This window comes from Gossypium hirsutum, chromosome A07 (genome assembly GCF_007990345.1).
Source record: "Gossypium hirsutum isolate 1008001.06 chromosome A07, Gossypium_hirsutum_v2.1, whole genome shotgun sequence".
In the NCBI taxonomy this organism is placed as follows: Eukaryota; Viridiplantae; Streptophyta; class Magnoliopsida; order Malvales; family Malvaceae; genus Gossypium; species Gossypium hirsutum.
Genome location: NC_053430.1, coordinates 96797009 through 96819642, shown reverse-complemented (window position 1 = coordinate 96819642; position 22634 = coordinate 96797009). Strand labels below are relative to the sequence as shown.

General features: G+C 30.6%; 1 protein-coding gene across 1 annotated transcript; it reads left to right on the top strand.

The window, feature by feature from the left end:
- On the top strand, window positions 1-2916 carry LOC107955573 (senescence-associated carboxylesterase 101). Its single transcript, XM_016891364.2, has 4 exons — window positions 1-218; window positions 298-661; window positions 1260-1829; window positions 1962-2916. Exons 1-4 carry the CDS (start codon window positions 196-198, stop codon window positions 2766-2768), a joined length of 1764 nt encoding a protein of 587 aa, XP_016746853.2. The 5' UTR covers window positions 1-195; the 3' UTR covers window positions 2769-2916.
- Window positions 2917-22634: the final 19718 nt, after the last annotated feature.

Here is a 22634-nt window from a genome sequence, read left to right as displayed (position 1 = left end):
CTAATTTCATAGCATTTTCGTTGATGGGGACATTGCCATTTTACCGGACTTAACATCCAGGAAGCTGCTCAACTTTGACCACGAAAACCCCAAAAGGACAAGACCCGTAGACTTCAGTTAATATAATATGATTATTTTATTTACTCACTCAAATAAAGGTCTCTCTTCCCATTATACTAAGCAAGGATCAAGTCAATGGCAAGCAAGATGAACCAATTGTAACTAAATTTTCATTCCTATTTTTTCCTTGTGTTTTTGATGGATTGTTTAACTTTATTTTGTGTTCTGAAACTACAGATTCTGCAGTGGATTAGAGGTTGCTAATTTCGTGGTCAGCTCTGGGTTGCTCAAACTTTCATGGGCTAAAATCTTAGACTGTTATGGTGGATTCAATCTAAATGAGCTCCAAAATTTGGGGTTATCAATAAAATGGAAAGCTTATCAACAAGCTAATATTAACATCCTTGTTTTCACCACTTCTCCTATTTGTACCAAATCTCATCTTCAATATTCAAAACAACTGGTTTCTTCTACAGCTTTTAAGGAGAGTTTTCCAGTCTTTGAATTCCTCTGCAACAATGGCAACTCTTTCTCTATTCATAAAGCAGCAATTGCTCTCTTTGCTGATCACTTTCATGAGCTCTTGCAACTGAAAGCTGAGGTTAGTGTCGTTCTAATTCCTTAATTCTTGCTCTATATAGTCCTTCTTAAATTGGTTATATTTTTCTAAATTTTCCGCTTAAAGGCCATCCATGTACTTCAAGAAAAATCAAGAGGCAATCTAGCTAGCATGTTATAAGTTGCAAAAAGTACTATGGAAACTTTTTTATGAAGAATTAGATTGCATTTTGCCTCTTTTACTCAAACATGGGTAAATTAATTCCTATATTTAGATAAAAAATAGACCGGTCTTTTTTGTTAAAAACTTCATCCATTTACTATTAAAAACTGAGTTGCTGATTGACTAATTTTTAACAGTAGAAATGGATGAAATTTTTAATAGAATGACTATTTACTGTTTGATCTGATGTTAAGAGACTATTTACTCATTTTTTGAGTAGAGAGACCAAAATGCAATCCGACCCTTAATACCAGAGTCTTTATGGTACTTTTACTGGTTATAAGTTCAATTTTATAAGTCTTGCAAGTTGACTGTGAATATTAATCTGTTGTAGAGGAACTACATGATCATAAATCAAAGTTTTGCCATCTATTCTAGGCTTTAATTATTTCCAAGTTACTATCTCTAATTGATGCAGTGTGGAAGGAATTCCAATAGCTTAATTGTAACTGGACATTCTTTAGGAGGATCAGTTGCTTCACTCTTCACCTTATGGCTGCTCGAAAGCCTCGATATATCGTTGGCTAAACGACCCCTTTGTCTCACGTTTGGCTCACCGCTAGTCGGTGATAAAGGGTTTCAACAAGCCATTTCACAACATCCTCCATGGAATTCTTGTTTCCTCCATGTTGCTGCAACAAGCAAAGATTCCATTCCAAGACTTTTCATTGCTCCCCATGATCTTAACTCCATGGATTTAGATTCAAAATCTGATGATTATAAGCCTTTTGGTACATTTCTTTTATGTTGTGAAGATGGATGTACTTGGTCTGATAACCCTGAAGCTGTCTCTGAGCTACTAATGGCAGTAGAAACGGAAGATACCGGTAATGAAGAATGGACAATTAATGTTTACAGCAGGATTATTGAACAACTCGAGTCGATGATAGTCCGGAAAGGTATCTCACAGGTTAATGAACCAATTCTGAATTCACTTCGAGCTGGAACAACTTTGCAAATAGAAGCAATTAGAATCCGAAATGAACAGGTAGATCAAACTTGTTTCGATCTTCATGCATACAAACTTGTTTCGATCTTCATGCATATCTTTATTTATTATGTATACGCTAGTCCGAGTAACATACTGTCTATGATCTGAACTTGCATTGAATTGGAGTAGCTGTTGATCAAGAAACTGGAGGAATTGGAAGAGATATGTATGTTCAACAAGGGAAAAGCATTTGACCCTGCAAAGAAATTAAATGTCATAAAAATAAAAATGGCTGAACTAGAATGGTATAAGAAAGTTGCTAAGGCTAATGAAACAGGTTACTATGATTGTTACAAGAAGCAACTCAGTCGACGGGATCGCGATATCATCAAGCACAAGAAGTTCCTCACAAAATACTGGAAAGAAGTCGTTGCACAAAATGAGAGGAAACCACAGAAACAACTGGTTTACCTCCGATCACGGTGGTTGTATGCTGGTACAACCTATCGGAGAATGGTCGAGCCACTCGACATAGCTGACTACTACAGAGATGGTGGAAGCAACTATGTGACTAATGGCAGATCACATCATTATATCAAGTTAGAGCAATGGCTTGAAGCAGACGAGAAACAAAGCAGATTTCGGATCGATACCAAGAAACAAAATGTGGATGTTATTCTAACGGATGATTCTTGCTTTTGGGCTAATGTCGAAGAAGCCCGGCAATGGTGCAAAACATTGAAGACAGCTGATGTTGGTATGATCTCAGAGAGGCTGTGTTTGAGGCAGAAACTGATGGAATTTGAGGTCTATGTTATGGAACAAATCAAGAAATATGCAGTGTCTTCTGAAATTTTCTTGAAAGGTAGCAGTTTTATGCAATGGTGGAAAGAGTATGAGATGCTTATTGAGCCTTTCCATAATTCACCATTGACAGATTTCATTAGGAACTGTAAATTTCAGCAGTATGCTAGTGGGTGTCTGGCACTCAGTTAACTTATACCAGTAGAGATAATAATAACTTCGCAAATACCACAATGCATTGCAGTGAATAATCCAAAATGTAATTGCTCTTTTCACTTAGATTTTAGTAGACTTCTGATTTTGGAGTGAAGTATAATCCATTTAACCTAATTTTGCATCATTCAGTAAATCTTCTATATAACAGTTTGTCCAAATTTTTAATGTTCTAAAGAAGTGGTTATTATAGGCTTGTTAAAGACATATGATGCACCTATAGCACTTTTAAGATTTACATCATCTCTGAAACTTTTAAAATTTCAAATTAATAACTATAATAAGTTAATAATAATATTAATTAATAAAACTTAGACTGCACTTTAATAAAATTTATAAAATTAATTTTATTTATTAAATATTATTTTTATTTAATAAAATATGATTAATAAATATTTTATATAAAATTTAAAAATAATATCTTTATTAAAATTTATTATTTTTAATTCACTTAAGAATAAAATTAATTTTACTAAAATTTAAGACAAAAAACTATTATAAATAATTAATTAATAAATAATGTATTTCATACTTTGTGGCTATCACTAAGAAAGCTGTTATATAATGTAAAAATAAAATGTAATAACTTTGGTTTTAGAATAAACATGGTTGTTATAACAAAATGTTATTATAGAGGGTTACTATTATTGAGAGAGTTGATTGTATTTACTTTTATGCATTTTTACTAGTTTTTATTTCTTTTTTTTTAGCATTAGATAATTTTAAAATGAGTTTATGACTTTTATTGAGGTTAATTCGAGCTTGAAACGCACGATCATACACAAATGGAGGCAAAATGAGCGAGCAAATATAAAGGAAATGCAAAGTATCCAAAAAAAGACGTGCACATTGTGTGACACCTCACACCTAGCCCAGTTGTCAAATCCAAATGTTTGACATCACATTACGTTGTCACAGCAACTCAGTCTGACTCAATCACGAATGACAAGTAACATGACATTCAATTAAATAATTTATCAGTGTATACACACAAATTAATTCAATGCATGCACATTAATCCCATGCTATGTATTCAGAAGATGTATGGAGGTTATAACGTGGTTGAGATTCGAATCTAACTCTTTTTTATCAAATTTCAACATAGTGTCTCGAGCCAGGAATTTTCATGTCTTGAAACGGAGGGTTTAGGGTACTTAGTGAGTGAGCAAGACACCATTCAAAGGTATGAGAGCTCAAGGCTGGTTGCCATGTTGCTAAATGGAAGTTCAATGTCACAACATAGTAAATAGAGTGCCAAAATTCCAAAACTGCCTTCGGTGTCGCGACACACCCCTGAATCTAAACTTGAGCCAAGCGATGACTTAAGTGTGGGGGAGTTTGATCTATCGTAATTCGTTGTACCAGATTAAACTAGTTTTCATATTTAAGGAGCTTGAATTTAAACAATACTTCTATATTTTATTTAGTTTTTCCATTTTAATTTTAATATAATAAAAATTGTAATTTGAGTCATTTTATGACCTTAGGGGCCGAAAGACGCCTAAAGGAAGATTAATGTACTTAGTGAGTGTGCAAGACAACATTCAAAGGTATGAGAGCTCGAGGCTAGTAGCCATGTTGCTAAACGGAAGTTCAATGTCACAACATGGTGAATAGAGTGCTGAAATTCCAAAACTACCTTTGGTGTCGCGACATTACACAGCCAATAAATATTGCGACACATCCTTGAATCTAAACTTGAGCCAAGCAAACTACATTCAATGTCGCGACACAGGTACTAGATGTCACGACACTGGCCCTACATGGGAAGAAATTACCAACTAAGGGTGTTTTGGTCTACACAATGGAAATTAACATAAAAACATCAATTGACCTAAGGCTAATGACGACGACGAACCCTAACACTATAAATAGACTCATAAGACACTTAAGAAAGGACCTCTTTTGTAACTTAGAATTTTTATTTTTTTAGTTTAGTTTTCAGTTTCTAGTTCTTTTTAGACTTACGATTTATTTTCAGTTATTTTCATTCGTGTTAATCAGAAGAGTTGATTTGTAGATTCAACATAAACTCTATGGAATTCTGCACTTCAAATATTCAATACAATCAGAATTTCTTCTTAAACTTTTATTCTTGATTATAATGCTTATTTATTTTATCAACTTTACATTGTTTATGAAATCTATGAGAAACTAATCCTCTTATAGGGGATTAGTGAGTGGACGTGTGATTAATTAAGTTTTATGTTGGGTTTTCTTAGCGGATCAACTATTTGAGATAGGAAAATCTTAAACACTAGGCTTGACAACCCTAAGAAGTCATTTAGGTGGGAATTAACCCAAAATTGATATTACTTATCTGTGAACCCTTTATCCCCGTCCGATTTGGATTATGAGGTTGAGAGATAAGTAATTATTCCCGACTTGTTAGCTTAGTGGGAGATCAATAGATTCTTCTAGGGTAATGACTAGTTGATTGAGTAAAGACCTAAAATAGGAATTAATTATGACCACCGAAGTGAGCTAATCACCCATGCTTAGATTTGGTTGAATTACATCTTAGTTTTCTGTGTTCACTTTATTTTGCATGATTATTTATTTTAGAATAAAACCCAAAACTATTTTCCACTTTATGTTTTATTGTAATATAATTTGTCTAAAGTAATAATTATTTTTATTTATGTTTAGATTAATATTAATTTAGTACTCACTTCCCTTGGGTATGATCCTCTGAGTACTTACCAATTTCGTTGTAAAGTATATTACAATCCGACCCGTATACTTGTGGATACTGCCTCAGTTTCATAAATTTAATTGTAGTATTTACACTCTGGATGTTTGTACGCCCGGAGGCAGTCAGAGACCATAGGGTCTATGTCTTGAGATAAAACCTTTCAAGTCCAGAGACTGATCTCGAGAGAAACCTCTCCTGTTTTCTTATTTCAGCTTCGATGTTTGGTTGTTTCGAGACAAGAATTGTCTCTAGACCTGAAATAGGACAAAACTATTTTATCTTCGATGTGCCCTTGTTTAGAGACAAAGGCCACTTTGTCATGAGACCTAAGTGGAATTGTCTTGAGATCTGCTTGGTAAGTTTCAAGACCTTAAGCACCAAATGGTAAATTTTGTTCTAATGGTTTCGAGAGATGTTCATACTGTCTCTAGACTTAATGGTAAAATGACCCTAAATACACATTTTTAAGCATCTAAGCCATACCAAATTGTACCTAAAACATACCTAAATGTTACACCAATGCAAAATCATCAATCCAACATATAGAAACACATTCAATCACTAACAAATCCTAACATCCATTTCATCAATGTATAATCAAATTAATTATGCAATTGAATACTTATAAACATGCATAATTATCTTTAAAACGAAAGATCGAAACTCACCACTCAAGACATTGTAGGCCATGATACCAAAAGTACTAAAACATTAACGTGAGCAACATGCTCAAACCAACCTAGGTACATGCCATTTAATCGAAACATATGTATACATACAAAATAGGCACAAAATGATTTTCTTGCAGAGCTACCGAGTTGGATGCTTTATGACTTCTAATCTATTATTACTCTCGTCCAAGACCTGTGCACGGAAACAAACATAACCGTATATTGAGTAATGTATATTTAGTTGAATAGAATCAAATAAACAAACTAAATAACAAGATTAAATATGATAATCAATAACTATTTCAATATTATCATCATTAATATGTATACACTTGAGAACCATTAGACCCTTAAAAGATTCAAAACCATTTAACATTGAATCATGTTTATATCAACATTTTACTTGTTTTCAAATCACATAGTTTCGATGCATCTTAGGGTATTTGCATCTATTTTACCATAACAATGTCATATATCATATAGACATCATTATCACATTTCAATAATATAAGCATTCAACATATAATTTTTACATTTTAATCCTTATTAACATAATCGAGCTTAAGGACAGATACTCGGATCAATCTACCATCACACCAATATACAGACCGAAATGCTGATCAGGCATAAATGCACCAATCCCACCAATCACATCAGAATACACTCATACCTTCAGAGAATTTGAGCTAGTGTTATGTTCTCAACCCCAAGTGAATTAGATAACTATCACAATATATATATACACATAGCGCTGAATCTCTCACCTATCAAAACAGATCTTATGGCATGTCAACCATACTCGCAACTCTATTCAACAACGTTAATAGGGAAATTTCCATTATTAATAATTATTTATTATTAAGCAATCATATACATTTTCAATCAATATACCAATGATCACATATAGGATATTAAGGTGTATACGTACCTTTCAAATACATCTACATCAACAGTTTACTATCCTTGTCCACTTAACAAGTTAAACACACACAATTATTTATTGAACTCGAAATATGAGAGTACAAATCAGAGGTGATTATTCGTCAACGGATTTAGATTTCCTTTTGTCCCGTAAAGGTCCTACATCGTCTTCAGCTAAAATATGAATACAAAAAATTCATCAATCATGCAATGCAAACATAGATCATAACAACATAGACATGAATGCATTTTTATTCATTTTTGTCTTTATAAGCTCTAATATCCGAAATGCTTGTAATTCTTTGTTCTCTTTATCAAATCAAAAATCGATTTTATATTTCTTTACTAGGTACCTCTAACTTCCAATCATTGACATTATTTTCTAATATCTTTCAATTTATTCAGTTTGGTCCCTAATGTTTAACAATAATTTCAGAGTCTTTAAGCTTAAATTCAAGCTTATTCTTACAACACCCATTACCTTACTAATATTATAACTCAATTTCATCCAAAGTTCTTTTGTTCTTTTACTAATCGATCATGAATTCCATCAATAAAACTTAACTAAATATTAGTAATTCTTCAAAAAAGTACTTGGGTCTTGAGTAACAACTACTTAAATCTAATAATTCACCGTGAATTGAAAAAGAAACTTACCAATCTAGCCTTGGAAGCTTACGACATTGGTGAAAATGTTTTAGGAGAAAATTTTCTTTTATTTCCTTAAGAGAACCAATAGAGAAGTGTAATAACTCGAAATTCACGGGCACCAGAAAAGTGAGTTATAGGGCCTCCGTCTTAGTGAAATAACTTCGAAAATAATTATTAAAAATATTTATGAGCTTAGTGGTGTGTCTAATTAGGATCTAATTAGGTGAATTTAGCTTAATTTAGAGTAAGTAATAAAAATGATTAAATTGAATAAAGGGTAAAAGTTTAATTATAAAGCAATAGAAAATAAAAAGGATTAAAATGGCAATTAAGCCATTGACTACAAATGAGGCGGCATATTGGTGAAATAAAATCAAAGATTTTTTTTGGTTTTATATATTATAATGATTATTATTATGGTTTTATATTAAATTATTATAATTATTAATTAACATTATGGTTTTATATTAGATTATTATTATTAGCATTATTATTAAATAAATTAAATAGAAGAAAATTGTATGGTAATAAAATATACATGTGTAAGAATTGTATTGGTACAATTGTAATTTAAATATTTAATTACTTATAATTTAAGTATAAAGATATTTTATAATTATTAATTGTATTAATTAAATCATGAGATTTTTATTTGATAAGCAAATTAGATAATGACATTTGTAATAATATAAATATGTACACTTGTTATATAATTATTAATTTACTTAATATTAAAGTAAAAGATATTTTAATATATGATATTAATATTATATTATGTTAATAAAATAATAAAGCATAAAATGAATTAAGGAAAACAAAACAAAAGAAACAGAAACGAAGCAAGGAACAAAACGAAAACAGGAGAAGAAAAAGGGAAAGAAAATAAAAAGGGAAATTGAGATTTTAAAGCTTCAAGTTTAATTGGTAAGCTTAATTAAGTCCTTTTATCTTAATTTTGATATTTTAGAAGCTTTAAAACAAGTTTTGATGAAATTAAGTTGTAATTCAAGAGTTTATATGTTTTCAAATATGGTTCATGTTGGATAAATTATGGAAGTAGGGATTTAATTGAATGAATTCTAAGTTAGAATTGATTAAGGGATTAAATTTATAAACTAGGCTATAAGTTTTATGTTGAAGGGACTAAATTGAAGAAATTTCGAAATTAGGGAAATATGCTGGAAATTTTATAGTTAAATATAAGTTTAGACAAAATTTGAATAGAAAAAGAGAGTGAATTGGATTAAGAAAATAATTAAGTTTAGTTAGGATTAAATTGGGAATAAGGTAGGAATTGTTTAGAAATTTAATTATTTATTATAATTAATGCTGTAAATAATAATATAAATTACTATTATTTTCGTAGCCAACAAAGAACCTGAAACGTCAGCATCGAAAGGAAAGGAGAAAGCCATCGAGGACTAAAACTGGAGAATTACGGTGTGTATTACTATAACTCAAATTTTAATTATTATTGATTGCTGAAATTTTAATTGTTATGTATGGTAAGTAAGACTTGAGGTAAGTATGTGATTATTTGAAAAGTGTATTGATTGAAAAATAAATAAATGGTGAAAATTGTATGGTGTTGATGGTATACACTTGTGTGAAAATTAATTTGTATATGAATTAAGATAATAGATATTTGAATTGAATGAGTATTGAAAATTTTTCTGTAAATTAAATTGAAATTAGAAAAAGTAAAATAATACCCTATTAACTTGTCGGACTAGATTTGATACAAATGGCATGCCATTGGATTTGTGATGTGATGAGGAGATTGTAGTTCGGCCGAAAAGATGTTTCTGTTATTATATACTTCAATTTATCCGAAGAGGCACTTAATGCCTTACTGGTGTGTTATGGAGGATTTAAAATATTCTGGGTGTGTTTGGGTTGGACATTCTTGTGTGTTTGGGTGGAAATCCGCGTATCTGTCATAGTCCGAGCTTTGTTAATAGGGTAAATAATTGAAATGAAATTTTGAAAATGAGATTATTTGTTTTAGCACTATTGAAAAATACGAGAAAGAATGTATGAATTAAATTATGAATTGAGTTAGTATGAGAAAAATGAATTATGAATTTAAGATTTATGAAGTAAAATAATTATATATAAAAGTAGTTTAAATAATTATAAAATTTATGGTTGATGTTTGTAATTTATTAATGTTAAATAGTCTTGATTTATAGTAATACCACTGAGTATATCCATACTCAGCGTACGGTTGTTTCCGTGCGCAGGATAGTAGAAGTCAAGTGTCCCGGCTCAACATCCAGAACAATCCCGACTCCAACACAAACTTGGTGATGTATATTTTTCTTTTGGGTAAAGGTGGCATGTACATAGGTGTTGTTTAATCACTTGAATATGTATATTACTTTGAGTAGTGAAGGATGAATTATAAGATTTAGATGGTTAAATGAAATGGTAAGGAAAGTACATGATATTTTGATACATGAACATTAAGTTGTTAAATGAATGAAGTTTATAATCAATTTTGAATGATGCTATGATAGTTATTAAGTTAAAATTATGTTAATGATATAAATATTAGTTATATGAATGTGAAACATTGGTGTTGGTGATTTTGGTTTGAATTTGCAGGAGGTTTAGGTAAAAATAAGCAGAAATGCTGCCGAAATTTTTATAAAAAAAATTGGAATACTCGAACAAGTCCCGTTCTACTTTTAATACGTGTTTGAACTTCGAGAGTCCAAGATAGGGACTTAATTATTATATTATACTATGAAAGTTATATTAATTGTAAATTATTCGTAAGTTGTCTGATATGTCCGATAATGCCTCATAACCTCATTCTGGCGACGGTTTGGGGTTAGGGGGTGTTACAAGAAGAGATGAAATTAACGAAGCTAACTATTGTGTCTCTCGTCCACTAGCTTATAATTATAACTTTTATTTAATTAAAAAATTTAAAAATTAAATATCAATAGTTAATATTCATTCATGAAAACAATTAATGGAATCTAATGGTTCACTTAAATGTTGGCCACTAAATTAATTTTGGTTTAGTTGATTTTAGAGTCAAGCCAAATTGCTACATAAGTCCCTATTTATTACCTAACTTGCTATCCTCTTTTTTTTATTTAGAAATAAAAAAAAACTTTCTATCCTTTTTAATTTAGTCCATATACTAGAATTAACGATTTTCTTGATTTAACTACTCATTAAGGTCTAATACCAAACTTGTAATGCTCTCTACCGACCTAATTCATCGAGTTCAGGTTTGGGTTTTACCACACAAAACTCACATATTAACAATGACAATTTACAATTACCTATTTCTTAAACATGTACTGTGGCAATTTAATAAAAAACTTATCACAATAAATAGGGGATATGTTTAAAATAAATTTAATTACAACAGACTCGAATTATATCATTACAAAATGGAAATTTATTTATCACAGACTAGAAGGGCGTATTTCTAGACTATGCCACAACTCCACTAATATGCATAATAGCCCACTCCATCACCATCTTAGCACACTCCTGGCGTTACCCCTTTAGGCGAAGTTTTTTCTCAATTACCTGAAAAGAAATAACAAATTTTGTAAGTACAAGAGTACTTAGTGAACTCATGAACCATACCTTGATGGATGCTTTGCAATCTTGTAGGAATTTCTATGAGTCAACTACTACTCTGCATCATTTACTTCGATTGATACCATACGGTCTTATCACTCCTATATATGCCAATTATCATACCCTTATTATACTTAATCTTTATTAATACTTTTTTTAACAAAATATACCCTCAGAAAACACTTCCAACAATCCATGCCTTAACCCATATTCTTATTTCAAGCAGTTATTCACTGACATTTATAACGGACGAATATTTATATATGCTTGGTGAATACTTACATAGAATATAATACTATCAATTCATACTTAGTCATATCCGGATTTAGTACCACACATATTCTTACTGATAAATCATTGCATAGACTACTTTGACAAATTCCATGACGTGATATATCAAAATCCCATAATTCAAGATAACATTAACTTTGATTCAAAATAATTTTAGAAGAAGATAAAATACCCCTCACTTTTCATATTTATAGATCATAATAACGGATATCCTTCTTGACATATAGATACACATCTCTTTTTCATGGAAAGCCTTTAAGACTTAGTCCCTCATACCCAGAACATATCAATATTTCACCTTAGCTTTAATTATGACAAAACTAAAAGAATTTACTCATACCTTACAATAGAGATAGACATTCAGGTTCAGATTTTACCTGACATCCCTAACAATTTACACCACATAGGCCTAACAGAACACGCTATACAGGCAATCATATAGAGTACGCCACCAAGGCGTTCCATTCAGAATTTGCCACAAAGGCATTTCTTTTAAAGTTCGCTACAAAGGCTATTCTTAGTTATCGTGTTTACGATATGGATTTGCCTAAACTCACAATACGTGATGTTTGCCCATCATCATTCTAGGACACATAGAGAACCTCATTGGGTAATCACCATTCCTTAGTTCTTTTTCAGAGAGTGCCATGGCCATGGACTTTCCTTCAGAGTTTCATATTAGAATTCATGTTTTTTGTCATGACGGATTTCATCAGATACCATCGCGGTGACTGAACACAGACTCACTTTACAGACTTTTCATGCACTGACACACTCTAAGCCCAACATTTTAATGCACTAACATACATCCAACAAAACATACATATCATTGTATATATTCTAGAAATATATAATACTTACAACCATACTTCAACGTATCAGTATTTATACACCAACCATCACATACTTGAAATTATCAGATTCACTACCCATATACATACTATACTTTTCATAGTTTCAAATTCATAGTTCAATTAATTTCCTATAGGTATCTTTCGATATAAACAATATACATGCAGGAGTCAGTATATAACTAATCTAATTCTTACTAACGGTAGTGCAAAACTCCAGATCCAGATATTAATCTTGAACTAGTAACAACCACTACTTTCAGAACATAAGAACATCATTAAGACTCATTCGTATATAATTTACCATCAATTCAAGCACTAACAACTCCCATGCAAAGCCTTATACTTACATCTTACTGTTTATGCACCTCTTACAAAGTTACTCTTTTAGAATTTAACATGCAGAATAATAATACTTACATATCAATAGAGTAGCCATTGATCATAACATAACCTTAGCTTCTAGATTATCAATAAAGATATACATCTAAACTTAAGGAAGGTATCAGTAATTTCCACTTAAGGAAGAGGAAGAAGAACCCCTTTCAGAACATACTTTCACATATAAATATGACTCATCTTGCTTAGTGGAATATAACAAGTGTCATACGTATCAGAACTTGCCTTTTTATTGGCCTACAGTTTTCGAGGGATAATATAAATAAGTTCCCTTCACTAGACTTATCAGGCTAAACTATACAGTTGGTTTATAACCAGATTACTTAAAGTCTAACTAGCATAGTATTCCATACAAACTAAACATACTATACCTTTGGCGAATACTCATCCCATATTTCCCTTTTATCTTTTAACACGAACATTTCCTTAATATAGTAGAATATCATGAAATCAAATTCTTACTAACTCAAGTAGCGGTTACTTAACACCACGATAGACAGACTGTTTACTGCTATACACCCAAAACTTTATATCCGCCAGAACTTTATATCCGCCAGAACTGGGGTGTTACACACTTGCTGATTCCCTTATTTTTCCAGTTCTATCCTTACGAAGTCTGCTCTATATAGAGCCTTCCATGGCTACACCTTCTTTGAGCTACCAAAGAAGATGAAGAACGGGAGAAACTGAAACAAAATTGCAAAGAAAATCAACCCTGAGAGCCATATCCCAACTATTTATAGCCCTTCCCGCTCTATTACCAACCTCATGAGCACTGTCCATTACTAATTATTATGTCTCCTACTAAGGAACAGACAAGTTTCATCTTAACCGAACAAGAATTGAATCTCAACCATGTCCAATTCAGTTTTTAGCTTTCCCGTTTCTTCCAATATAGGCTATTAGCTTGCGGTTTCTTTCAATTCAATCTGTTATTCATTCTTAATTTTGGGTTTATTGGGGTTTGGGTGTTACACGTTATTTATGTTTATATTATTATTGATTATAGTTGATTTGATTCTTGATATGAACTAATTGTCTAAGTGGTGGTGAATGAATCGTAGGTTAATGGATTAATAATTGAATTATGTTAAATGTAAGTATTATGGCTAGATTAACTATCCATTTGATCTTCATAATTAAGAAATAAATTGAGAAAGTGTGCGATGAGATGTTGGCTTAACCTTAGCGATCTAATTGGATAGTTACCCAACTCACTAAGATACACACCAATCGTAAGGCTACCTATAAGATACACACCAACTATGATAGTGGGAAATTGATGATAGTGATGATCAATGGTTTAGTTAATTCTTAAAGCCACACACCAATTTAGGAATTCTCTAGACACCTATAAGCTCTATACAACTCAAGTATCTACATCTTGATGGTCATCTTAATTATAAACACTAAATCTATTAATAATTAAAATAAATTAATAATTCTTATTAATTGAATATTACTTCATCGTTTCTATCTTTGAGAATATCAACACAATTTACTCTATAAATAATTTACTTTGTTTTCTTTATTTTGTTAGATTAATTTAATTTAATAAAAAATCTTCTTTATAATCTTAGAATAGTAATTAACTTATTTGAATATTTAAGTTGTGCTATTTAATTATTAATTGTAGTTAGTCCAATTTCTTTGTAAGTTTAACACCCGATATGTTTCTATCAACACAATTATTTCATTGTAATTTATTACTTGACAACTATTTTGTATACTTGTGAGTAATGAATAAAGGGGTAATAAGTTTTGGGCTTTGGAATTAATTTATATGTAATAGGTAAACTATTTTGATTGTACTAGCAATTATTATATAATTACATAATTTGATTATAAAAAATATGCTAAACTTAGGTAATAAAATTTCTTCAGTTACTTTCAATTTCAATATTGAGTAAATTGGTTTCTCTAAAAAAAGGAGCAATTTAACCCTTGTCAATTTCGAAAGCGAGCAACTAAGGACAATTAATCATAGAGTTAATATTTTTAGTCAATTTTACATAATTTTAACTGGTACAATAACAAATTTAACTATCATATTGTACACATTCTATCAATTTGGTCATGATTTAACAAATTTTGCCCGAAATATTTTTGTAAATGTGTAAATGTTGAGGTTAAATTTGTTGAATTTTTTAGAATCAATACCAAAGTAACAAAATATGTAAACATCAATGGTTAAATTTGTTTTTATACCAATCAAAATTATGCACAATTGACTAAAGATATTAACACCGTGATTAATTATCCTTAATTGCTCATTTTCAAAATTAAGGGATTGGAGAGGTTTTTTTTATCATTAAACCTAAATCAATAACTATTTTAAAATAAAGTCACGTGATATTAGTATATTTTATAATTTAAAAAACTAAATGTGAAACTTTCATTAATTAATTTTTTGTATTTAAGTATGTCGTTTTAATTTATTTAAAATTAATAAATATAGAAATAAAATTAATTAATTTAACTAAAATATAATAGGTTTATCTACAATTAATTCATTAATTTATAAATTTTATGATTTTTAATAAAATTTGTTTTAAGAAATTTTTGAAAGGAAAGATTAAAGTAAATGAATATATAATAGAATACTATATATAACTTTTATAATTTTTTTAAACTTTAATCTCATTATAGGTTCTTATTATATCTGCTCTTTTTAATTAATAAGAAAGAAGCAAATATTAAACCACCATCTTCTCCATTCAAGTAAGTTGTTATCTTCTTCGAAGAGTTTTCAATTTAAAATGATATTTTTAATTGATTTTTACATAATATTTTTTATTATCCATGAAAGTAGTATTTTTCATGTAACTTTAGTATTTACTTCTTTTTTTTATTAACCATAGTTATTTGTTTTTAATTTAATTTATTTTACACATAATGTTATATTATTTATGTGGACTTTATGAATTGAAAAAAATATTCTACGTATCGAATTTTCATTAGTTAATTTAGCAATTCACTAACATTGTTAACATCAAGTACTATAATAAAATATATATTGATAATTCGAGTGCCACATTGAGTTTTTTTATGAAAATACATTACCATAATAAAATATATATTAATAATTTAGATAATACATTAATTATTTGTGAAATACAAATATTTTAATAAACATTTTATGAAAATACAAATTTATCCCAAATAAGAAGTCGAGACTTTTGAACAAAAATGAAATCTATAAAAATGATATCAAAAGAGAGCCAACTTCATCCATTTTCTAGAATGTCAAGAGGAATGTAGGCTACTATTTCTCTTTGCTTCTCTATGAATTCAATATATATATATATAATAGATTGAAAGTCTTGAAACTTTGTTAAAAACCCATTATTTTAGTACATACAACTTTGAAAGTTGAAACAAGAAAATGATCATGAACATGAACATGATCATCACAACTAGGTTGAGGTGATTAAAGATGGCAATAAAATCAAGGGTGATAGGTTGTAGAAAGTGGGGGCCATAAGCAATGGACAATGTCTTAGCTGTATTTTGAATGGCAGAAATGGGAATATGAGCTGTGGTTCAATGTCCACATAAACAAAACCCAGCTTTCAGTAGGGACCAACAACCACATGCACTTGATCTTCGTTTTTCTTTTTAATGTTATGGTCTCAATGGAATATTTGGGGTTTTGATCTTTATTTTAACTTTTTCATGATTTTGGAAGGCAAATAGAAAGGATCATCATGTGGTTTACTTACTTACATGCTAACATTTATATTTTATTAATATACTGTATGAATTGTTATGAGGACATATTTTCTATTTTAAAATACAATATTTGGCATTGAATTCCTTGAAAAGGGAAATTCAGGTGAAGATTTAAATTTCTTTCCAAGAAATGCAAAATTGGACTTTAGGTTCAATTATTGTTTGCAGTGTGTCCATGTGGCCTTATCTTATTGCTTCTTCTGTATACATTAGCAAAGAAATTCAGAATTCAACCTCAAATCCTATTTAAATTCGCATAAATAACTCAAACTCGCTTCACCTTTTTTATATTAATTTTAAAACTTTTAGTATCCACATGTTTTGAGATGGAAGCTAAAAAATTTGTTTTGGGTTAGAAATTAAATTATATATTTTTATGACAGTAAAAATATAATTTTATTATTTTAATAGTTTATATTTTTATAATTTTAAAAGATTAAATTAATTTTTTATCATTCTTTGAGTTCAAAGTGAAATTTTATCATTACTAATTTAAATTTTAATAAATTATAAATGAGCCTAAATAGAAAATTTTTCATTTTAGAGGAGGTTGAGACCCTTAGCTCTACCATTGGTTCATCTACTAATTTAATTTTGGTATAGTTATTCGTAATTATATAGGCGAGACATGTTTAAGTAATTACTATAATCAACGGGTCTCACTGAACTAAGTGTAATTAAAGCATCCAATTACACTCTCCTATTTTTAAGGAGAGGATGACAATTGAAGTAATTAAAAACATTTCATTTACTCTATGACTTTCTAACTATGTCCATTATAATGATTCGAGATTTAAAAATTATTTTTATATAATAATATTTTAATTTTAGGATATATATTTTATTTTAAAAATATATACTTATATGTTTTTTACTAATTTCATTTAAATAATTTTAAATTTTTATTAACGAAAATAACTCAATAAATATGGAATGCTAGAGTAATTAGATAAAATTGCACATTATGTTTATTTTTCTTATTATTAGTAATCGTAATGTCAAATACTTTCTTGGATTAATGTATTAAATACGATTATTTGATATTAGGCTTTGTTACTTGTTGAGAGTGTTTTTTTCTCAAGTATTATTGATAATAATTAAATTTTTTTAGAATTTAAAATTATATAGTTGTGTAATTACAATTTATACTACCAAACATGAAATAGAAAATTACGATGTAATTATGAGTGTATTTATGTTTTGGATAATCACATCAAATATTTCTTTTTTTAGTCATTAACATTATTGAAATTTGATAGTTTGAGTTAGGCAATCTCATTTCCTAGCTTTCAAGCAAATATCTTTTTCACTGTGCGTTTTAATTTTTCAAGCAAATTGAGTGTGGGTTGTGGACCCCATGACATGCCCACACAAGCATGTACCGAACACGAGCGGTTGGCACGGTCGTGTGCCACTGTCTCGTTAGGGTAAATGTAGGGCCACACAACCTAGAGAGGGTTACACGGCATGGTGCACGGCCGTGTGGCCACTTTTGGGAAAACTTTTTTGATTTGCACTATTTCTCCACTATTTTACAATATATTTCATTTTAGTCCCTAAATAATTCCCTACATGTTGTAGCCCTAAAATCATGATTAAGACATCATTCTTGATTAATTGATTATAAGATCGTGATTGATATGAAATTGACTGCATGTAATCATGCCTTGATTGCTATTGTTAATAGTGATTACATGAAAATTATGTCTCTAAAACTGTTATACAAAAGCATGTTGATTAAACAATTTTTACTGTTGCTGTACTGTATAGCATGCTATGCTACATGATTGATATGATTCTCTTACCAATATTATACTGTTTAGCATGATATGCTACATGATTGGTATTCAATTATGCATTACACGTAGTTAAGTTTATTTTGAGAAATTTTTTCGATTTGCACACGATCACAGTGAGTTACACAGCCACGTAATTAGGTAACACAGTTTAAACCCCCTCATACGGCCTCTCCACAAAGCCATGTGAGCCCCTATTCCACTGTTTCTCCACTATTTTGTGATATGTTTCATTTTAGTCCCTGAGTAATTCCCTACATGTTAGAGCCATAAAATCATGATTAAGACTTTATTCCTGGTTAGTTGATTATATGATCGTGATTGATATGAAATTGGTTATATGTAAGCATGCCTTGATTGCTATTGTTAATACATGAAAATCGTGCCTCCAAAACTGTTATACTAAAGCATGTTGGTTAAACAATTGTTACTGTTATTGTACTGTTTAGCATACTATGGTACATGATTGGTATTCAATTATGCATTGCATGTGGTTGGGTTTGTTTTGGGAAATTTTTCGATTTGCACACAGTCACAGTGAGTTACACAGCCATGTAAATCAGTACCACGGTTTAAATTCCCCCTCACGGCCTCCCACACAGCCGTGTGAGCACTATTCCACTATTTTTCCACTATTTTGCAATATATTTCATTTTAGTCCCTGAGTAATTCCCTACATGTTAGAGCCCTAAAATCATGATTATGACTTCATTCTTAATTAATTAATTATATGATCATGATTGATATGAAATTGGTTGCATGTAAGCATGCATTGATTGCTATTGTTAACAGCGATTACATGAAAATCGTGTCTCCAAAACTGTTATACTAAAGCATATTGATTAAACAATTGTAACTATTACTATACTGTTTAGCATGCTATGCTACATGATTGATATGATTCTCTTACTGATATTGTACTGTTTAGCATGATATGCTACATGATTGGTATTCAATTATGAATTACATGTTGTTCGGTTTGTTTTGGGAAAAGTTTTTCGATTTGCACACAGTCATAGTGAGTTACAGGGGCATGTAACTCAATAACACGATATAAACCCCCTCTCACGGCCTCCTTACACAGCCATGTGACTTCTTGTTCTACTGTTTCTCCACTATTTTATGATATGTTTCATTTTAGTACCTGAGTAATTCCTTACATGTTAGAACCCTAAAATGATGATTAAGACTTCATTCTTGATTAATTGATTATATGATCGTGATTGATATGAAATTGGATGCACGGAAGCATGCTTTGATTGATTTTGTCAATAATGATTACATGAAAATTGTGTCACGAAAACTGTTGTACTAAAGCATGTTGATTAAACAATTGTTACTATTACTGTACTGTTTAGTCTGCTATGTTACATGATTGATTTCTCCTACCGATATTATACTGTTTAGCATGATATGCTACATGATTGGTATTCAATTATGTATTACATGTGGTTGGGTTTGTTTTGGGCAACGTCTTTCGATTTGCACACGGTCATAGTGAGTTACACAACTAAGTAACTAAGTAACATGGTCTAAACCCCCTCACGCAGCCATGTGAGCCCATATTCCACTGTTTCTCAACTATTTTTCGATATGTATCATTTTAGTCATTGAGTAATTTCCTACAAGTTAGAGCCCTAAAATCATGATTAAGACTTTATTCCTGATTAATTGATTATATGATCGTGATTGGTATGAAATTGATTGCATGTAAGCATGCCTTGATTGCTATTGTTAATAGTGATTACATGATAATCGTGTCTCCAAAACTGTTATACTAAAGCATGTTGATTACACAATGGTTACTGTTACTATACTATTTAGGATGCTATACTACATGATTCATATGATTCTCTTACCGATATTGTACTGTTTAGCATGATATGCTAAATGATTGGTATACAATTATGCCTTACACGTGGTTAAGTTTGTTTTGGGAATTTTTTTCTATTTGCACACAGTCACAGTGAGTTACAAAGCCGTGTAACTCAGTAACACAGTTTAAACCCCTCACACGGCCTTCCTACAAAGCTGTGTGAGTCCCTATTCCACTGTTTCTCCATTATTTTGCAATATGTATCATTTTAGACCCTGAATAATTCCATGCATGTTAGAGCCCTAAAATCATGATTAAGACTTCATTCCCGATTAATTGCTATATAATCGTGATTGATATGAAATTGGTTGCATGTAAGCATGCCTTGATTGATATTATTAATAGTGATTACATGAAAATCGTGTCTCCAAACCTGTTATACTAAAGCATGTTGATTAAACAATTGTTACTGTTACTGTACTGTTTAGCATGTTATGCTACATGATTGATATGATTCTCTTATTGATATTGTACTGTTTAGCATGATATGCTAAATGACTGGTATTAAATTATGCATTACACGTTGTTGGGTTTGTTTTGGGAATTTTTTTTATTTGCACACGGTCACAGTGAGTTACACAGGTATGTAACTTAGAAACACGGTATAAACCCCTCTCACGACCTCCGCACATAGCCGTGTGAGTCCTTATTCCATTGTTTCTTCACAATTTTAGGATATCTATCATTTTAGTCCCTGAGTAATTCCCTACATGTTAGAGCTCTAAAATCATGATTAAGACTTCATTCTTGATTAATTGGTTATATGATCGTGATTGTTATGAAATTGGTTGCATGTAAGCATGCATTAATTGCTATTGTCAGTAGTGATTACTTGAAAATCGTGTCTCTAAAACTGTTATACTAAAGCACGTTGATTAAACAATTGTTACTGTTACTGTACTGTTTAGCTTGCTTTGTTACATGATTGATATCTTTTACCGATATTGTACTATTTAGCATGATATGCTACATGATTGGTATTTAATTATGTATTACATGTGGTTAGGTTTGTTTTGGAAAAAAAATTTCGATTTGTACACGGTCATAGTGAGTTACACAACTATGTAACTGAGTAACACGGTCTAAATCCCCTCACACAGCCTCCCCATACAACCGTGTGAACCCCTATTCCCCTGTTTCTCCATTATTTTGTGATATGTATCATTTTAGTCCCTGAGTAATTCCCTACCTATTAGAGCCCCAAAATTATGATTAAGACTTCATTCCTGATTAATTGATTATATAATCGTGATTGATATGAAATCGGTTGCAAGTAAGCATGCCTTGATTACTATTGTTAATAGTGATTACATGAAAATCGTGTCTCCAAAACTGTTATACTAAAGCATGTTGATTACATAATTATTACTATTACTATTACTGTATTGTTTAGCATACTATGAAACACTATTGATATGATTCCCTTACCGATATTATACTGTTTAGCATGATATGATATATGATTGGTATTCAATTATGCATTACATGTGGTTGGGTTCGTTTTGGGAATTTTTTTTCAGTTTGCACACAGTCACAGTGAGTTAGCCGTGTAACTCAGTAACACAGTTTAAACCCTTCACACGGCCTTCCTACACAGCTGTGTGAGCCCTTATTCCACTGTTTCTCCATTATTTTTTTGATATGTATCATTTTACTCCCTGAATATTTCCATGCATGTTAGAGCCCTAAAATCATAATTAAGACTTCATTCCTGATTAATTAGTTATATGATCGTGATTGACATGAAATTGGTTGCATGTAAGCATGCATTGATTGCTATTGTTAATAGTGATTACATGAAAATCTTGTCTCCAAACCTATTATACTAAAGCATGTTGATTAAACAATTGTTACTGTTACTATACTGGTTAGCATGTTATGCTACATGATTGATATGATTCGCTTACTGATATTGTACTGTTTAGCATGATATGATACATGATTGATATTCAATTATGCATTTCACATTGTTGGGTTTGTTTTGGGAATTTTTTTTGATTTGCACACGGTCATAGTGAGTTACACGGGCATGTAACTCAGTAACACGGTATAAACCCACTCTCACGGCCTCCCCACACAGCCGTGTGAGTCCTGATTCCACTATTTCACCACTATTTTACGATATGTTTCATTTTAGTCCCTGAGTAATTCCCTACATGTTAAAGTCCTAAAATTATGATTAAGACTTCATTCTTGATTAATTGGTTATATGATCGGGATTGATATGAAATTGGTTGCGTGTAAGCATGCTTTAATTGCTATTGTCAATAGTGATTACATGAAAATCGTGTCTCCAAAACTGTTACACTAAAGCATGTTGATTAAACAATTGTTATTGTTACTGTACTGCTTAGCT